The sequence below is a fragment of the Bidens hawaiensis genome, unplaced genomic scaffold, assembly GCF_021521415.1.
Source record: "Bidens hawaiensis isolate Kalapana, Puna unplaced genomic scaffold, B.hawaiensis_p1.1 tig00029340_1, whole genome shotgun sequence".
Lineage (NCBI taxonomy): Eukaryota > Viridiplantae > Streptophyta > Magnoliopsida > Asterales > Asteraceae > Bidens > Bidens hawaiensis.
The window spans coordinates 47290-68919 of NW_027494856.1; the positions used below are offsets into that span (position 1 = coordinate 47290).

Consider the following 21630-nt stretch of genomic DNA (forward strand, 5'->3'; position numbering starts at 1 on the left):
GGAAGAAAACCTGATTGGTTAAATGAATAACGGGAGGGGCGCTTTGTAGGAAACGCTCCCAATTCAAAACTAGCCCAAGGTGCCCCGAGGGGGAGGGGTGCACAGGCACTTTGGGCGAGCATAGTGCCAACTACGCACAGCCTCATTTAGCACCAATAACCAAACGTATTAGTTCAAGTGAACGACGAAAAATATTAGCCGTAAATTAGAGTGATTTCAAATACCTTAAACTAAACCGCGATACAACCTTATCAAAGAAACACGAAATTTAAATGACAATCAACAAACACAACTCTTCCGGCAGATATATATTAATCCAGTGTGGGTGAAAATTTCAAAATCAATAAGCTCAAACTCAAAATGTTAATGGGCTCCAAACTAGATTAACATTAAAGCTGGGCTGTGGCTTTCACACCAAGCCCAATAATTTTCGCATTATGGGAGAGGTGCACAAATCAGGTTTTTTCTTACAAATCGGTTATGGGTTTGGTAAACAAAGTCAAGAACCAACCAAAAAGTCAAGAATCGACTGCAAGTTAATCATAAGTACAACTTTTCACTGAACTAATCAACTTTTATATGGGAATTTAAACTATGTTTCATGTTATATTTACTTCCCATACGTACGTTATTTGTTACGTTAAAACTGAATTTAATTGACGGGTAAATTTATATCAAGTGCCTAATCACACCACATCAACCAACATAAGCACAGGCCACCGGCAATGTGCATAAGGCAACTACAAACCTCGCATATACCACACGTTACATTCTCAAGAAAATTTGAGCAAAAACATGCTAGGTGGGAAGTAATTATTCATTTGTTTCTAAATAGCTGTTTAGTACACTAACATACAATACAGAAGCTTTGTTGCTCATTGAGCAACATATGGCACAAAAAGGTTCTAAACTGTTCTAAGCAGTCGCTAAAAGCATTAGTAACCAACATTTGCAGTTTGAACAACCATGTTCAAAATAGTCACTAAAAACACATTACGAAGCATTACCTTTATGTCACACGCATCAAGGGGGTCGTGTCGGGCGTTAACTATACAAGTAGCTTTGTTGCAGATAAAGAGGGTGATCTAAAACCAGAAGAAGCAATAACATGCAGGTGTAGAGTGCAGAGTAGTCTAGTCCCGGTCTAATCTTTACCTTTATGGGTGTGTCGGGTCTTAACTACATAAAGCTTTGATGCAGGTAAATAGTGATGCCACTAAGTAGAGGTGCACAAATCGGGTTCAAATGGAAAACCCGAACCGGTTCCAAACCGGTTTTTTCACACCGGGTTGTAAAATGGCACCGGTTCCAATCAAGAACCGGTTCGGTTCCCGACCCGATGCCCAGATATGCGAACTTTTAAGAACTGGGTAGGGTATGAACCGGAACCGGTTTTTACGTAAAAACCGGTTCCACCGGTTTTTTTTGAAATTTAAATATTAGAGCCGTTAGGAACCGGTTCCAACGGCTATATAGCCGTTTTTGACCGTTGGAACCGGTTTTTTAACTATAAATAGGTTATTTTCTTACCATAAATAGCAAGGTTTGTTTGTTTACTTGTTAAACCACTTCCAAAACTATAAAACACACTCCAAACCACAATTAACCTTAAACCGACAACAAATGGCAACCAATGATGACGTTGTTATGGTGATCGAAACAACAAGATGCCCCGATGTTTGGGTTCATTACGATTTGTGTCTCATGACCGACTCACATGAGTTGGCACGTTGCAAATATTGCTCGAAGTTTCTTAAAGCAGGGTCCAACTCGACATTACGAAAACATACGAATAAGTATTGTCGAGAGAACCGGTTCCAACGGCTATATTACCGTTGGAACCGGTTCCAACGGCTAATTGGTGTCTAAAAAACCGGTTCCAACGGCTATATTACCGTTGGAACCGGTTCCAACGGCTAGTTTAACTTTTGTTTGACCCTTCAAAAAAAACCCGTCGGAACCGGTTTTCCGGGTACGAACCGAACCGGTTCCAATTAAGAACCGGGTTGGAACTGGTACTGACATACAAATAGGAGAACCGGGTACGATTTTCGGGTACAAAAATACCCAAACCGGGTATTGTTCCAACCGGGTTGGAACTGGAACCGGTTCCGGTTCGGTTCCACCAGTTAGGTTCCGGAACCGGTTTTTTTGTGCACCTCTACCACTAAGTAATGATATCGAAAGTAGTCCCTAAAATCCCGATTTGCAGTTTTGTAACCAAAATTTGCAGTTTGAAAAGCCGCTCATAGTAGTCACAAAATAACACAAGAGGTTGTGCCGGGTCTTAACTACAAGAAGCTTTGTTGCAGATAAAAAGAAGTGGTGTCGCAAAAAAGTTGTCGTTCAAAGTAGTCACTAACAACCAGAAGCAACAACATGCAGGTGTGACGTGCAGAGACGCTAAACCATACGAAGTTTCTTAACCGTTCAATGTAGTCACTAAAAACAACGAGAAGCGGTGTAGCGCAGAACGTAGAAGACGACGAAAGGCCGTTCCTCAAAACACCAAAAAAAATGTAGAAAATATGTTTAGAAGCCAAATAACATGTATTAAGGAATAACATATTATGATATATCCATAAAAAGCATTCGAATTAAAGTATGAAAAAGACCTCTAGGATGGTTTCAGCTAGCTGCATGCATTAACGACGAAGTAAAGATGAAGCGGTCCCACACCAAATGCCAAGTCCAACACACGAAAATGTCATATTATGATATACCGACATAAACAAAACAGACTGCAGTATGTTCACAAACCATAAACGAAAACCATTGATGCAGATCTACCCTGCTACATTCAGTAATGTCCATTCGTTCCTGCTCTGCTCATCTCCATCTTAGACACTGTAAACAAAAACATCTATTAAGTATTAAAAAGCAAGATCATGCAATTTGCGGTTTTAATTTTATTAATTTGTAACAAACTGATCTTATAGGTTTCGGTTGGGTTAAGCGAGAAAACATTTTACGTACATATATTACCACGCTTATTTAAGCATATATCATATAAAAATATTCAGTATGATATTAAATAAAATCTTTATAATCCAAAATCTTTATAAAAATATTACGAACATACACTGAGTCACTGACATTTATACAAACAGTTTTACATTCATGAATATAAAGAAGTCAGACATACCCATTAGCATACGGGGAATCACGTCTGGCACGGCGATATGGGGGCGATCGGCTGTAGCTGCGGCCTCTGCGAGGTGATATGCTACGTCTAGGTGGCGGAGACCTACCACGAGGACTGTAACTGCTGCAGAAACATACATGTTAAAAATCACAAAGCAAAACGTCAATAAAAGATAATATCACGTTTCAATTTAGCTTTTAAAATGCTAATAAACCAAATAAGAGCATTTCAAAAGCGTGATAATATCCTTCCATTTCTGAATTTATAACACAAATATTCTTGTCTTACCGACGTCCGTAGCTTGGACTCCTTCGTCGCCTAGGGCTTGGGCTACGGCGACGGCCACCTCCATACCCACCACGTGAACCGCCACGGTTGCGGCACTCACGAGCAAAGTGACCAGCCTCACCACACTGATAACATTTCAGATCATCACCGCCACCACGGCCGCCACGATCACCACCACGTCCTCCACGACCACCACCTTCACCTTTTGAGTTGTGGGAAAGCTCTACACGCCACCCGTTTTTCCCTAAACATATCAAATTATCAATGACTCACATGTTAAACAAGAGATGGTAAACACGTGGTATAATGATAAACCAATGTTTTCGAATAAAATACAAGAACATAATTGATGCAATAAAAAGTGGAACCACAATAATGACACAAAATAATATGATCCAATATGATGACCGTACACTAGTACTTCCACATACACAATGAACATACCATCCAATGCCCTGATAGCATCCAGAGCGTCCCTGCGATCGTCAAACTCAACAAACGCATAACCAGGTGGCCTTCTAGCAACCCACACGCTGCATTAATTTCAGTTATAATTAAAGGCTATCATCTTTATACAAAAACTTATTTACTCACAATCCAAATCATCTTAAAATATTAACAAAGACCTTCAAAGCATTGTCTAGAAATTTGAGAGCAAAGAAAAACCTTAAAAATTAACCAAAAATTACAAAACTATGTTAAATATACAAACTTTATTAAGCGTTCGCTTCATGTTGACTTTGTTATTTTCTGGTAAAACCTGATTGTTGCAAAGTTTATGTGTTATACAACATATTTTTACTGGAAGAGAATAACTTTCACATGACGACAACATTGGGTAGAACTTTGTATATTTAACGTTCTCAATATGAATTTTGCAATCTTTAGGTATCATACAACTTAATTATCAATTTTTTTTAATAATAAACATAAATTTAACTTAAAATCTAAAGCTATTAAAGTCGTTGACAAATGTTTACGGCATAGCTAGATCCGCACAAATCCTATTATAAAATCTACCTTGCCCAATTCGTAACATTACCATTTTAAATAATTAGAATCAAGTAAAACATAATAAAATAATCAAATTAAACATACTTCCTTAAAACCAGAAGATTACAAAATTCATAATGTCAAATATAAAAAGTTTTACCCAACATTCTATTTATGTAAAAGTTATTATCTTCCTAATTTAAACTTATTGTTGAAAACTCTACGTAGCATACAACATAATTATCAATACCTTTTCTATAAAAACATAAATTTCACATAAAATCTAAAGCTATTAAGACTGATGACAATTGTTCACGGCATGACTTGATCCGTACAAATCCGCTTACATAACCTCCCTTGCCTAATTCGTTTCTTTATATTTTAAAAAACAAATATAGAATCTACCAAAATATAGTTGAATTAAACATACTTCCTTAAAAAAACCGTATACGCGAAATCAACCAAAAAAACCTACGAAGACTGGCGACAAATGTTTAAGATCTAACATGATCCGTACAAATCCTCGTAACATAATCCACCTAGCCTAATTCATTTAATTAACCTAAATATGTTCTTAATTGTATATATGCTTTGTTATATTCAAAATTAAATTAAAACTAATATATAAATATAATTATAAGTATACTATAACTAATTTATTAAATAATTAATAGTAAACGATCCAAGCTTGAGCTTTAAAAAACTATACTCACGAACCGAGCTCGAGCTTTATAAATAGGCTCGACTCGTGTGTACCCCTACATAGTGACAAATGTTAAAAGCATAACATGATCCATACAAATCCTGTTAACATAATCTACCTATACAAAAAAATTTAATTAACCTATATATGTTCTTAAGTGTACCATAACTAATTATTTAATAGTAAACGAACCGAGCTCGAGGCTAAGCTCGTTTGCACCCCTACGTAGTGCCGAATGTATAAGCATGATCCGTACAAATCCTCTTAACATAATAATCGTAGCTTAATCCGCAATTAGTAACATTATCTATTTAAAAACTCAAATTCAAGCAAATAATAATCAAACAGTCGAATTAAACATACTTCCGTAGCACGCCGTATACGCGAAACTCATCTTCAAGCTCTCGCTCAGATACTCGCGGATCCAGATTCCCAACGTACACACGAGACATCGTCTTTCACCTACCATAATAATAATAATAATATCATCATCAAATTAAATCAAGCAAAATCGACTAGGTGTTTATAAAAAGCAAAATTAAGCACAAATTGCTTCAAATAATCGGTATATAACATCGATTATTTGTATAGATCAGGTGGATTATGATTACCTTGATGACGTAATTGAACGATTTACGGTTCAATTGAGTGGATTTGGTAACCGATTGTGTTGAACGCTAAAACCCTAATCGACTGGAAATTGGGGGAAATGAAATTGTGAATGTGGATGTTATTGAGAGATATATATTTATTTAAGCTCGTAATAATGGGCTTTTAGTTTGGGCTTTTGTTATAGAGTTGTTGGACCGGTCCGAATCAATTCGGTTCGGTTTAGAAACCAGTTTGGTATAGAGGTGCACACAAAAACCGGTTAACGGTTTGTACCCATTTTGTAACAGGTTACTAACCGGTCCAATCCTAACCGGTTACTAACTGATTTTAACCGTCGGTTAGTAACCGGTTTATATTATTGATTTCAAAACCGGTTATTAACCGGTTAACCGATTATTATTATTAGTATTATTATTATTTTATTAAAAATCGGGTTTTTCCGGTTATTAACCAGTCTGGTCTAACTGGTCAAAACCGGTTACTACCCTACCCAAAAAACCGGTCTAACAGGTTAATTCTCGCCAAAAGAAATCGGTTTGTATATTGACTGTTAAAGGTTAACCGATTTGTGCACGTCTAGTTTGGTGGTTCGTAAGGGGAACTAATGATATAACTGGTGGGTTGGGTCAGTTTGAAACCCAGTTTGGTTGAAACCGTTTTTTTTTTCAAACTGGTTCGGGTAGGTTCGCGATGAACTGGTTCCAAACCGATTCTTTTGTACATCTATGGACTTACATAGAGAGGTGTGAATTGTAATAGGACGAAACTGGTTGGTAAATGGTATTGGAGAAACTGGTTGATTTTAATAGATTATGAATCGGTTACTAACGTAAAAATATGAGTTTCGTCTAATAAAATGTTTTGTATTAATCTGTTTTTCCGTTTATTTCTTTTTTAGTTTAGTAAAGTGAGTTTATTATACACTTTAGTACTTAACTATTATTTTATTTTTTTTAATAAAACCGGTTAGTTTAAGTTTTAACAGCCTGACAGGTATAGGTTAACCGGTTAGGTTAATAACGGAAACCATTTAGTCATGTTGGGGATTTTTACTCAAAAACCGGTTACTAATTGTAATCGTTTTCCAAGCGTTTGATCAATGAGCGGTTACGGTTAATAACCGATATATGAATAACTGGTTAACCGGTATTTGCCACTCTAGTTTCACATGCTAATATAACTAATTAATATCATTGTTATTTTATTATTATTATTATTATTGTTTTTTATTAATGTGAGGAGATATCTTAAGCCCATGATAAGCCATGAGAGGGCATTTGTTTTGGGCTGTAATGTGTGCTTCTCTTATGAAATGATCAATTATTCCGGCCCAACTGAATAATTTGGGTTTTTATTCTTTTACTAAATATAACTTATCATTAATTCATTATACATGTATTAAAAAGCAAGCGGCAGTTAACTCACATAAAGTTCCTATTCATTAAATAGTAAATATATTAATCACTTACTTATTGACATCTCACTTACTTTTTTTATTTCTATAACTAACTTTTGATTTTAAATATTTTAGTTATACATATTTTAATATACTATGTTTTCTTAATTTTCAAATATACGAATGCTCATTTTTATTTACGGTTCAGCATAAGCTTCGTTCAAAACCGATGTGTAGGTCAAATATTATGTATTTTAACTTTTTTCGCAACTTAATGTTACTCTAAAATTGAATACAAACGACAATGTTTCCACGCATGCTTCGATATAAATTTGATTCAATATCGAGCTCATACAATGCATGACCAAAACATGTGTGTCAAATATAACATATTTTTGTTTTCTCCACGACATTATAGTTTTTGATAAAGATAATCATATTTCTACATATGTTTCGTTGTAAAAAATAATTATTAAATTCAAGTCACTATAACGTGTGGACAAACTTTATTAAATTTATGTTTTATCAACGTCCTCGTTGCAAATCACATACCATTGTCTTTCAACGTCGCAACGCCCGAGATCATTTACTCGTTGTTTATTTATATGTTTATTTATTTATTACTAATTGCTTTGCAATATATGAGTTTTACATTTCTACTAACTACTATGAGAAAGTCCTCTAAGGGTGTGTTTGGGATTCCTTATTTTTCTCTCCTTATAACTTATGAAGATTGAATAAGTCTATGTTTATAGAGTGTTTGGGAACACATAAGGACTTTTAGGTTTCTCTTTATCATCAAGGCTAAAAAATGGGTTTTCAATAAGCTAGGATTTGGTAACTTATCTTCTTATAGGCTTAGAATACCCATTCTACCATTCCTTTCCACCCAAACACTTTAAAAACAACTTATTTATTTATACAAAAATGTCCTTTTGGTCATTTACATCAATAAGTTAAACAAAACACTTTTTAAAAAACAACTTATTGACTTATGTTAATCTAAACATTTTTTTAAAAACTCCTTATTAGAAAACCATAAGTCCTTTCACTTATTACAAAAAGGCCTTCTCGACTTAAATAAGGAATTCACCCTAAATGGCCTTTTGACTATTCATTTCCTCAATTTGTCCATTAGGCCTTTTACTTTCAAATATGTCCCGGCAACACACAGGGGCGGATCCAGTGTTCGGTTAGGGGGAGCGTTTGCACCCACTCAAGTCCATAGTTTTCATTATAAATTTGTAATATACTAGGTCCAAGGACCCAAGTGACCAATCCAAAAAAAAAAATTAGTGACCCGTCAAAAAAAGAAGTACCCCAAACTTAACTTTTTATATTTTAAGTAAAAAATTTTAAGCTCAAATTTAATTTTGTTATTATGAACAATAACAATTAAGCCCATATTAGTTAATTGTCAACCACTTTAATTAAAATTTTGAAATTTATTGAAGACGAACAGATTAGGGTGATGGCGGCTTCACATGTGGCATCTCAAGTTAGATTTATTTTGTAAATTGTGATTTCTAATTCTTGATTTTATTCTAATTCTTTTGTATTTGAATTTTGTAACTGCAAGTCCAGTAACCAGTTTCGATCTTCTATTAAAAAAAAATAATGCCCTTTCTTCAAATTCAAAAGGCATGTGAACTTTGTTGTCTTATGGTGAATGGTTATTTGGTTTACCTTTGTATACGTATTTTGTTTAATGTAAATTTTTTACCCGACCCGTTTCGGTTTGACCCGACCCATTTTGACTTGTTTTAGTTTTGAATTGACGAGTTCTAGGTTGAACTTTTTTTTGCACCCACTAGCTAAATTTTCTGGATCCGCCACTGACAACACAAGTGGCAGCATTGGTGTTAGGCAGTTGGACGATGGTATCTCAAACCAACTAACCATGTGTTCTTCCTTTTACCTGCTTGGTTGGTCCTAACAATGTTATGGCGTCAAATTTATACCATCAAATCAATTATGACATAGATATAAGACCGTCAAGTCTACAGATGACACTGGCGACCCAAACACCGTAAGTGCTTCTGGAATATACACAAATTCGGTTATTTCCACCCATGTTTTGACACATGGCGAAATGCAATTTGCTTAGAATACAGTAATTTGTTCGTAACCATATGCATCACTCGTGATAAAGGATTCATTATCTGGGCGGGACATTTTAGGAATTTTTCTTGTAATCAAATAATTGATAATATTGTCATTTGTTAATTTTAGTGTTTAGTAAATGAATATCAAAAAGGGTAGTTGAATTATATGGAAAAAAGAAATGCCACGTAGATATATTAAGATTTGCTAGATATACCCAAATCTTTCTAGAGATAAGAATGCATTTTTGTATTTTATATATTTAGTTTAAAATATCTTTTTATAAGAAATGAAAACTATTAATAATTGTCAAAAGTGTCGGCTTCGATAATTCGATTATTCTAAAGCGTATCATAATCTATCATAGGATAGGGCCCTTAAAGATCTTCTGAATGCTACATGTACTAATTACTATTTCAAATGTTTAAAATTCATAATAATAATAATAGATTAGACATGTAGATCATTTTTTCGTGTAAATTTAAAGGGTCATGCAAGGGACACCACCTATACAAGGCCTGTATAGGGGCCTATACGCCCTAGCCCCATATGGGACGTATTTATGGGTTTTTTTTAGGAAATAAGGGGTGGTGTTTATAGAAAACCCCAATTTAAAATGTAAAATACAATTAAATGAAAGAATATGAAGCTAAATGGGTTGAGAAAAATGAAAATGTACAAAAAAAATAACATGTAAATTGATAAGGTAAACCTTGTAAAGAAGATAAGGTGAGATGAAGAAACTCGAATGACATTCAACCGAGCCACTAATTAAGCATGTGAATTCAACGTCTCTTTTGATGTGTTGTCAACAGACCCGACCTTGACTCCTTAGAGAGCTTGGCTAGCATCTAGGGCACGTTTCCGTCAGGGATACTAAAATTTAAAAAGAGATGAAAAAAATATATAATTATTCATAAAATACAAATATAAACAAAATCATTTGAGTTATTGTCCATCTTTTGTGAAAAAAAGTTATATAAGTCCCACTTTTCATACACATTTTGGGTTCGAAATTTTAGAGGCGGCCCTGATTGTCAGTAACGTTTTGTGTGACTTAATGATTGTGAATAGAAGGTCTCATTGTTATTCGGAAGTGTTAATCCTTTTGACTGAGTGTTGCGGTTTTGATCAAAACTAAACTATACTACGTTATTCCTCGTTAAAAAGTTTCTTTATTATATATATCAAGGTTACTAGTTATTCAAATATATGTCCATATAGCATCTTATGAAGTTCTGAAAATAATATAAATATAAATATTGTTGAACAAGGTTACTATTTATTCAAATATATATATATGTACCATATAGCATCTTATAAAGTTCTGAAAAATAATATGATTATTGTTGAACATGAAATTATATGGGGTGGTTTTTTCACCAAAGATAGTGCCTTTGTGTACTTGATTTGATTCCCATTTGTGTCATATAAAACCCATTTCCACTTATAAGATGTGTACTTATTCACATGTGTCACTGTAATTTTACAAGATTCCTCAAAATGACACTTTACTTGACAATGAGTCCTTGACACAATTCAATGTCCACTTCAATATGGTCAACCATTGATAATAGTGGGTTATACTAAGGTGTAGGTTGGTTTTTTGTATATATTTGTATTGTATAATATATGTTCAATTTTAATAATAGAACTATGAGAGATTGTAGAAATTCATATTGGCTTTAATGGGATATTCAATAATTCAAATATAACCCTTGAACATTACACAAAGGTGGTAAAATATTTGTAAACAAAATGATTAAAAAAAGAAATATTTAACAATATTATATTGTGTGTATGAGAGAAAATTATAAGTTTTAAACAATAAGACATTAAATTATTAAATTTTAGTATATAAATCTAGCTATGTATCCTCTTGAAAACTTATGAACATAAAATTAATAAATTTTAGTTAAGATATTTTACAAGAAAATAGTAGTCAACTTTAAGATCATGATACAAGGCACTACTTAAGTAACCACTAAGTTAAATGAAACCAACATCAAGTAACCACTAACTAGCACTCTTAACATGTTAGTTCCAATCCTTTTTACCAACTTAATTTCTTAATTAGCAATGAAATCAACGACGCCTTACAAGTTACAAGACACCTTCAATTACCATTTTAATCGATGGATTTAATTTTTAGAAAAATGGCAATCGTAAGTTGATAGAAGTTATTAGATTTTCTCTATCGCTCGTGAAGTGAGATACATGTGGACGATCTACAAGAGAATAGTAGGAGAATAGACAAGCAAGTTTAACGTGGAGAGAGAGAGTCGCCTAAATTTGTCTACATGTACGAATAAGGCGAGAAACATGACATAAGAGGAGAGGGTGAGGACGAGAGATTGGGGGGGGGGGGGGGGGGTTACATGGCAAGTCCAACATGGAAAGGAGTTTGACATGACTAAAAACTGTCATATGTCAAGCCGCAAAGTTGAATCGAGCTAAAATTTCAGCTCATTAATATTTTCTAAGTTGACCAAAAAATGATCCTTGCGCTTCAAACTAGAGCTTAATTTAAAGTTGACTCTATTAAAATTTAAAAATATGCAAGTATGCTCTTGGATCCAAGTTGGATCATGTTGAGTTTCAAGCTCAAATTTCAACTCGTTAAGAGTTTTCAAACCATACAAAATTGACTCGTTTATGGTGAAAGGTCAGCCAACGAGAGTACATGTCCAAAGTTAATAGTGTATGAAGATTTATAGAGATGATTAACGAGTTAGGGGTGATCAGGTCAGTCATCAGCCACATTCCCATACCTTAAAATCGTAACCGAGTTGACCACCCGATTTGATCAAAATGCAGATGCATACCCGATTCGGGTACAACACTACCAAATGAAACCGATAATCGACTTGGATCACCCTAACTCTTCAATCAGCCCTACACCACTATAAGGTATAAATCATTAAGGGGGTGTTTGGATTCCTTATTTGGGATTGCATAACGTGTGAGTGAAAAAGTTCAATAAGTTACAAGGTTGTGACTTACAACTTATGAATAAGTCATAAGAGCATTCCCGATCCATTATCCATCTCTATCTATATAACTACACTAAAAACACTATATTTTCTCTCATTTTCAATTGAATAATATTTTTTTATATTTTTATAATTATATTTTTTCTCCTTCACTCACAATCACTTTTTAAAAAACATTAAAAACTATAAAGGTAAACAATATGTTTATTCAAATTTAACCATGAACAATAATATTTTATCTTTCATCATATCTAAAAAATGAAGAATTCACTTACATATTTTTTTAGAATGGATTAAGAATGTTCTAAAAGAAGGTAAACATAAGAAACTCTATACACCCCTAAATTGTGTTGTTTCATTTCAAATACGAAAGGCGATATGCAAATTAAACTAAAACAAAATAAAATAATGAATTGGCATTAATGGTTTTTAATAAAAGTTTTAAATATGGATAATCCATTGTTGGTGGGTGTGGGGCCCATATGTAGAAATGGATATGAATGAAGCCCAATCCACAACCCATATCATATTATTATTATTATTCATTTCACACACGCCACCCCCTCTGACTCTGTCTCCTTCTTTCCGGAACCTAATGCCGATAAATGCGGCTCTTTAGATAAAGTGGGACCCACCTTTTCTATGACCACCCAAATTTACTTATTTACCCTTTTCATTTTGATTAAAAAGATAATTAACTTTTACATAAATATATTATTTAAAATAATTTAATATTACAAAATATTTAATTTTGATTTACGACGGCCCAACGAAGCGAATTTGGTTGGTGTCGATTGAATTTGTGGATATTGCATACGTTAGTTACGATATTGAAACAAAACGTAAAATAATTATTAAATTCTCATAATTGTAGTGATACTCGTATAACTTATGTTGAAAAGAGAATTTAAAACGATTTTTATTCGATTAATAAGACTTGGGCGGTACGATGACGATGTAGTGATACTCGTATAACTTATGTTGAAAAGAGAATTTAAAACGATTTTTATTCGATTAATAAGACTTGGGCGGTACGATGACGAGTCAACATGAATTCGATTGCCATCGTTTAAGTTTGTAATGGTACCAAAAAAACTAAAAAATAATTTTATCACATGTACATATATGTTTGAAACAAAGAGTAAAAAAGAAAACGTGGTTATAAGTTGAAAAATAAATTAATAAAATATTCAAAAATTTAATTGGGGCACTAACATAACCTTTCAAAATTATGCATAAAAGATTATATTTAAAAAAAAAAGATTTGAGTTCAAGTTTCACACGTGATAAATAAACTTAGAATTTTATGGTGGACAAAAATGCTTTTCCAATGGATTTTTCTAGTAGTCTGTTAGTAATCCTAATTATCGTTAAAAAAATTTATATATAATGAAATTAGTTTTAAAATCAAGTTAGAGTTTGATTTTCTACATTTACTAAGCTAAACTTTTGTGTGTTAAGAATATAATTAGTAAGCCTTACGTTCATAAATTTGATAGATTATATTATCCATTTTAATAGTTTATCTTCACCTTTTTAATGAAATTATATATCATATTCATCCTTTGAACAGCAAATTTTATATCCATATCATATTAAAAAAATAAAACATCATTTTCTCTATTGTTGTGACCTCTCATTAATTTTAGAGGCAATTACTCATGAGCCACACATACTATAGATCTTTTATAATATGCTATTCAATTTGCCCTTCAAATTCTAATATTTTGTTTTAAGTTGAACAAATCTAACAGAAAAAGACATCTTGTGATTTTTAATATTCTATTTAAAGTTGTAAATATCCAACCAAATTGAATGGCAATTTTTGTTTCACTTTCAAAAAGTTCAATTAGGTTAAACCAATAAAATCGAATACACGAGTAGTCTGAAAGTCAAACTGATGAACACCCTCCTTGTTAAAAATTCGGTTTTCTAATTCTTTTAATAAATTGTAAACGGCAAACACCGGAACTCAAAACAACGGACATTTCCAGTTCAACTTTTAAACGAGTTCGAATGTAAGAAGGACTTTTAGAAGCTATGTTTCATACTAGTCCACACTCTAAAAAAATTTAATTTAATTTTACTGGAATAGATAAGGTACCTCTCGTTTATTAATATATGAAAATTGTTACCATGTTATCTACGCAAATACACTAGAATAGATAAAGCTACCTCTCGTCTATTAATATATGAAAATTGTTACCATGTTATCAAAGCAAATAGAAGTCTATAATAGTATAATCACAATATACAAATTAATTTCTAACGCCTTTAAATCAACTTATTTCTATGAAACTTTCAAAGGTGTACTATCCATATACAACCCACGTTATAAGAGTTTAAAATCTAAAACAATAGTGTTCTCATTAGTTGGAATCAGAGCTCTTAAATATTCTCGTATAATTCTTGCCACATGATAGTTCCAACCCGTTACCCAGGATAGACCTGTCTTTGTGTACGAGGTCGGTCGTCCAATGTAAAAAAAGAAAAATAGTACTACATCGTAGTGTGAAATTTTCGATCGACCTCTATAAGTGTATATTGATAGTCAACTGAGAAAACTTCGACCCATGTGAAAATTTTATGGGTCCGTCACTACCCAATATGTCCCCTTGCTTCACGGCTCACACTTAACCATCGTGTTCCAGCTAACTTTCGTTGTTATTATTATTATTATTATTATTATTATTATTATTTGAACGACAACTTTCTTATATATTAGGCATTTAAACTCTCCAATTTTAAAGAACCCTATTACGATATATTAACCAGGCTATATCGTCTTAACATGGCTCACACCTAGACTACCACACCCCACTGCGAAGTTTCATTGAGGGTCGGGTGGCCCCGACTCCCCTGATTTTTTGTGCAGTACTGTAAATTTACCCGTTCTCGGCGGAAAATTTTTATACGCAGTGTAAGTTTAGCCTTTTTCGGCCAAAAATTTGAGTCCGGTCTCCCCTAGTTTGTGAACTTGTGTATACATTTTCAGCTCGGCCCCCCGGTTTCTCAGTCCAAGTTTCGCCACTGGCACACCCTATAATTTTGGAGAGCCATATTAGTCTATTAGGCTATGTGTAGTGGAGGGGCTACAAATGGGGGCGAATTGTGACACGTGACGCCCAGTCAGCAATGAGTGAGAATTTGTTTTTTGGGTGTAATGGTGTAGGCTCTACAAGTTGGGCCCAAAATATCTTTTTATATTTTTTTTCTTTTTATAACTAAACTAAACAAATAAAAACTAATTTATTTAAATAATTAAATAAAAATGCATTAACATTAAAATGAAATACAAAAAAATTAAAAAAACATAACTAATAATGCATTAAAATTAAAAAAATACATAACTAAAAATATTAAAAAAACATAACTAAATAAAATACTAATATCCATAATATTCGCGCATTTTTTCAATTCGTTGTCGTTGCAATAATTCGGCCGCTTTGAGGGATTCATATTCTTCACTCATTTCCCGCAATTCCAACATTTAGACAATCTTTTCGTGCTGTTTGTTGGTTTCTCTCATGGCATCGTTAAATTCTTCGACACACTTTTTTTGTTTTTTTGATGATTTCTCTCATGGTAGCGGCGAGTTCCACGAGTGTCTGTTGGTTCGATTTGTTTGTAGGATTCATCTTGATAAATTTTTTGAAAAATTTGGGTATGAAATGAAGAAGAAGGTGTGTATATATATATATATATATTGTTTTAATTTTTTTTGACCGTTACAACGGTCAAATTATTATAATAATATTATAATTTAACCACATCGACGATAAAAGAACCCCGCCCATTTTCGCCCACATATCCGGGGGTGTCTCGTCCCTCTTCCCCCCTTCCCCAATTCCACTAGGTTGTTTTAACAGAAAATATTATAATAATAATAATAATTATTATTATTATTATTATTATTTTCTTTTGACCAACTTTCATTTGATAAGATAACATATTCCTCCTACTCGGGGCCCACTTCCAGTTGTTAGTTACATGTCAATCACGTGTCGTCTACTGACGTGGAAGACCCCTTCTCCTCAGAACCCCACTCACTGACTCACATCACTGTTTCGGTTTATTTCAATACTTACCCCTCAATTTTCAAGTACTTGTCACTTTTGAACCAAAGTTATCATTTTATACCAAATAAAGTCCAGTACTTTAGGAGTTACTGAATGTAAAACACTTACCGGATAATAATTAGAGTAATTAAATATGCGTAGTAACAAGGACTAGCTATTTAAGTACATATTGGTTTATGACATGTGTATTTCACGAGTATTTCATGAAATACAATATTTAACAAATAGTCGATACACAATAAATAATAAACCTATCAATACTGTTAAAGCATAGTCGTTGTATAATAGTATATTAGTATTTACAACTATAATAAACAATACAATTTTAATTATCTGAAGGGTTTTCAGTTTTTAATGCAAATTAAATATACCGAGAAACAAGAAATCAATCTTATTTTTTTTTATCAAAGTGTAATTTTTGAAAAATTATAAATAATGTGTGTTTTAGTTCGTAACAATGTGCTTTATTATTAAAATCATCATTAGAGTACTTAAACCGTAAAGCATACATGCTTGCCATTGGTTTAATTAGATATTAAAAAACTTGACCATGCAAAATGCTAGCAATGAAAGTTAGATAATTTTGTATATGAATGCGGTATATACACTGTCTACCAAGTAAACATTTGTTCAATTTGAATTACTATGTAAACTAACTAATATGTCATTTATGAAGCAATGTTATGTGGTTGAGGTGAAACCCAAATACTTCAAATTTAAAAAGACGTCTTGAGTTCAAGTTTCACTTGTGACAACTTGTTATTTATGAGGGTTTTTTTGCTAGGTTGAGCTATAGATTTTCTCACATATGATGGGTTTCCTCATAAAGGTGGTCTTCAGTACTTGGTGAATGAAGACGAGTGAGTCAGTGATCCAAATTGGCTGTTAAAAATATAAAAAAAATCTCATTTTCACTTTTATTTTAGAAAGGGTATATATTCATTCATCATATATAAACTAATTAAGAAACTTATGGTATTAGTTGAGACTATAGAGTCGATGGGGACTATTTAACTGGCTTTGCAATATATGACATTAGTACTTATGAGATGTGCTATATGGTTGCCATTAAATCGTCATATTTGAACTGAAAGTCATTAAATTACGTTAAAGACATCACAAAACCCTAAATTATAAAGAAAATCATCAAAATATAGCAATAACTCCAATAAGTCACAATAAAAGTTCACAAGATACACACAAAAATGTACAAGATAGTAAAATGTTCACATGTTACAGATAAAATAAGTGTAGTGTGTTCATAGGGTCTGGCAATATACAGTTGTAGACACGCATCCAGGTGATTGTCAATAAGAATATGATTAGTAAATTTTAATTACTATAAAACAATCTAGCAACATCATATAATTTGATATAATTAAAACAACAACATCAGTATAATTAAACAACAAAGATATGCGAACATTAAAGGTCTCGATTTTGACAATATAAATCTCCACGCCGCTACAACGCTTATAACGTGTTATTGTTGGTCTTGTATTATTTTACGCTCTTCTTATTTAGTTATGTCGTGCCCAATGGAAATATAACAATAGTTGATGAATCGATAGAAACTTCTTAGTGACGTTATGATGAATAACCTTTGTGAGTTGGCATTAGGGTTGTAAACGAGTCCAGTCGAGTCGAGCCAGAGTGTGGTTGAGCTCGAACTTAATCGAACGGGCTCGAGCCGAGCTCAATCAGAATCAAACTTTTTCACGTCGAGCTTTTTTAAAGCTATTTTCGACCGAGCTTCAAGCGAGGCGTAGCCTTTTTGAACAGCCCTGGTTGGCATGTAACAGTATTATGCCCGATTTAGGAAAATACCATACCAATAAAGGGAGTGTTTGGAAACATTCCAAAAGATGGAGGGTTAATCTTGGTATTCCATAAATCTGACATAAGGTATCCTAAAAGTTGACTTGAAACGACTTTCACATGACGTGTCATGATATAATTCGTTGTGTGGGACCCACAACCTGTGAGGTCTGCGTTGGCGTAGTTAGTGGTGGGACACGTGGATATTGGGGGGGAGTAATTAATGTCCGTACAATATGAGGTGGGTGGATGTGGAAAATGGGTATGAGCCCAAGGCCCAAGTGCTTCATTATCCTGTTTTGGAACTCCTAGTTTGCCCCCACGTCTAATTATATTTACCATCATGCCATTAGATTTAAAGTCTTCATAATATTTGCATTACTATGTTTTTATTAGAGGTGTGCGTAGTGTGATTCAGTGTGTTTTTTTGGCTAAAACCAAAATTTCAGTTTTTAAAGTTTTTGTAATGGTTTGGTTTCGATTTTTTAGGTTTTTGTTTTTCGGATTTCGTTTTGGTTTCGGTTCGGTTTTGGTTTTTGCCATTTGAGCTTGAAAACTTTATGTCGAAAAAAGTTCATAAAAAATAATGAATTTAGGTGTAAATAATTTTGTTAATTGTAAAATAAAGACCATTATACGTTTGATCAAAAATATATGAGTTACATATTTATTAAATTCTTATAATTACTTAATATAAAATTTAGGAATTCGGTTCGATTTTTTTTACATGCAAAACCAAAACCGAACCGTTAGTGCGATTTTTACAAAAACATAAAACCAAACCGTCAGTTTTTGTGTCCTTTTCGGTTTTTTCGGTTTGGATTTTTCGTTTTTCTGTTTCGGAGCGGTTTTTATTGTTTTTTGCACACCCCTATTGTATAGGTATTTAAATTTCCTAATTGTCACTTAAATATTGCATTTAAATAACCTAATTGTAATTTATAGGCATTTTCTCAATCAAAAACTCCTTTATCAAGTTGACCCGCTTCCTCAAAGTAGTATCTTAGAATGAAATTCTTGGGTTCCGATAAAAGTGAATGTTGTAGCGTGGCGTACACTCCAAAATCATCTCCCAACGATGGACAATCTAATAAAGAGAAATGTTCTCTCAGGCTCGATTGTGTGTATCGGATGCTTGGCTTAGGGTTAGTTTGTTAACCATGTATTATTTACTTCATGTTTTGTAGACTCGGTGGTATGCAAAGCATTAGCACATGGTGTGAAATTCCTTGATATATATGTTCTTGGTTCAAGATATTTTTAATGCATGTAAGCATATTTTGGATACCGAGCAAATAAGAAGTTCGTACAGTCTATAGTTAATTAGTTATGGTGGCTTGTTGGTGTATTTGGAGGGCTTGAAACAATTTTATCTTCGATAATAAACCGATCTAGCTTGAGAACATCCTTGGAGACATCAAAGTATTAAGTTTCTTGAGGATTAAAAGCATGACTAGAATATTGAATGCAGATTGGACTAAATGGAAAGGGTTAACCGTGTAAGTGTTTTTTTTTTTGTTTTTTTTTTCGGACGTTGCTAGTTTCTCGATAGTAAGGGTGTTTGGTTTGTGTTAATGGAAATTTGCAGTTAATAAAAGAAAATAAAAATTAAGAGGTGTGAGTGTACTCCAAGGGAGTTTATGGTAAACAATTGATAGTTGGGGCTAAGAAAATAAAATTAGTTAAAATATTTATGATGATGTGGCACCGTGTCCAATATTTGAATTTTATTTAAATTTAATTAATATTAAAAAGATCTTATTTATTGGGACATTAAATTACACACCCAATGAAGGTGGGTTAGTTATGTTCACACTTCACACGTTTTGTGAAAGATATAGGCATCCATCTATTTTCAGGCTGTCATTTTTCTTTTTTTAATTTTCATCTTATAAATTCAACTTTTGTTATTATTATTTGACGGCAAAAGAGGTTACATTTCATTTAATTATTTAATAGAGTTTGTAACTAATCCCAATTGTGCTTAATAGAAAAGGATAAATGTGTTACTTTATTTCGAGATCCTGATTCAAGTCTTAAATTTGTTAAAAGAGATAAAGGTGTTGGCATGTTGGGTTTCTTTTCAGTAAAGAATAGAGCAACAAAATGTGGTTTTCGTTGGAAGGATTTGTGTAGTTTTCGGGTTTAATGGTTGTATTTGAGGAGGGGTCGGTGCGGGTGTGTTTTGTTTTGGTGTTGTTTTTGGGTGGTGTTTTTTCCGGTTTGGTGGCTTGTATTGGTGTTTCTAGCATCTTGCTAGTTTATTAAAACTTTGATGGTCATTCAAAATTAAAAGAATAAGAAGAAGAAGAAACTAATCCCAATACGTGAGTAAGGTTTTCTGAAACGAGATACCAACCGCCAGTACTGATTTTGATACTTTAGGTCTAACTCACATAGAAATACCATCAAAGAGGAAATAGCCTCCTTAGGTCAGGTTTCGAATTTGGGACTTAAGATCCCAAGCATTAATCATCGCATCAAGGCTATGAGGTTACACTTATACGACCAGTAACGAACCGTAGATTGTTAACCCATTAAAAACGAACTGTTTGGATCTCAAACTAACCAACCTAGTTTGGTATAAACGATTCAATCGATTTTAATAATTAGTGAACGCGTTTCGATTATAGTATTAAAAGAATAAGAAACGAAAAACAAAAAGTAGTTTAATCAGATATATATATATATATATATATATATATATATTAAATATGTAAATAGTTATGGTATTTAATTTACTATTTATTAATGACAACTCACACATTTCTCTATTCATTTTTAATTCTACTTCGCGGTTTACATCGGGACTCGAATCTTCGACCTTAGAGAAGGAAACACGTTATACCATTTTGTAATGATGCATTATAAGGAACGCTAAAGCCCCTACATCACTCTCGGGCATTACTACAATAACGTCATATGTGAGTTGAAGTGATAATGATTAAAAATATATTAAGGGCATTAACCATTATGTATGGTTCGATTATTATTAATTACACAATATTAATATTTATAGTAAAAATAAATCATTTAAGTGAGGTAACAAAATAATTAGGAATATTATTAAGTTTGGTGATGTATAATTAGCAATTTAGGTAATTAGGAATATTATTAAGTTTGCTCGTATAGGCCTCAACTCTCAGCTAGAAAGTGGATATGGTTGTGAAGGGGTGTATTTTAATGTTCAAGATTAGATTTGGTGATAACTGATAAGTTAATTCCATTCATTTGCATTTAAGCCTACTAATTTTATCATTTCATATAAGTAAGAAGATTAATTACTTGAATGATAGATTGTTGTTTCCAAATAGGCCATCGATTTCTCTACGAAAGAGATGGATGTCTATGGTATTTTAACGTCAACCAATCTTGAAGAGATTTCACGAACCATCCTCTCTCTACTCTCATTTTACATTCACCACTCTTACTCGCCCGTTTCCAGTAACTTTCCTTCCCTTATCTCCTCTTCATTTATTTATTATTCTTTTGGGGGGGGG

At 32.9% G+C, this 21630-nt stretch overlaps 1 protein-coding gene across 2 annotated transcripts; it reads right to left on the bottom strand.

Moving 5' to 3' along the window:
* Positions 1–970: 970 nt before the first annotated feature.
* On the bottom strand, positions 971–5861 carry LOC143578800 (serine/arginine-rich splicing factor RSZ22A-like). Of its 2 annotated transcripts, none has more exons than XM_077062277.1 (7): positions 5741–5861; positions 5493–5591; positions 3878–3966; positions 3434–3677; positions 3146–3265; positions 2166–2847; positions 971–1216 (listed from the first exon to the last, which is right to left on the bottom strand). In XM_077062277.1, exons 2-6 carry the CDS (start codon positions 5579–5581, stop codon positions 2841–2843), a joined length of 549 nt encoding a protein of 182 aa, XP_076918392.1. In that variant the 5' UTR covers positions 5582–5591; positions 5741–5861; the 3' UTR covers positions 971–1216; positions 2166–2840. The 2 variants fall into 2 exon arrangements, with proteins under 2 accessions (XP_076918392.1, XP_076918391.1); XM_077062276.1 differs by having other exon boundaries at positions 3146–3268.
* Between the last annotated feature and the right edge of the window lie 15769 nt (positions 5862–21630).

Bases quoted from the DNA above. Each gene is read 5' to 3' on its own strand.
- LOC143578800 (XM_077062276.1), bottom strand. From the start codon at position 5,581: ATGTCTCGTGTGTACGTTGGGAATCTGGATCCGCGAGTATCTGAGCGA. The intron at 3,967-5,492 runs GTATGTTTAATT...AAATTAATGCAG, and splicing joins GTATACGGCGTGCTACGGAA to CGTGTGGGTTGCTAGAAGGC. The intron at 3,269-3,433 runs GTAAGACAAGAA...ATGTTTCTGCAG, and splicing joins AGTCCAAGCTACGGACGTCG to CAGTTACAGTCCTCGTGGTA.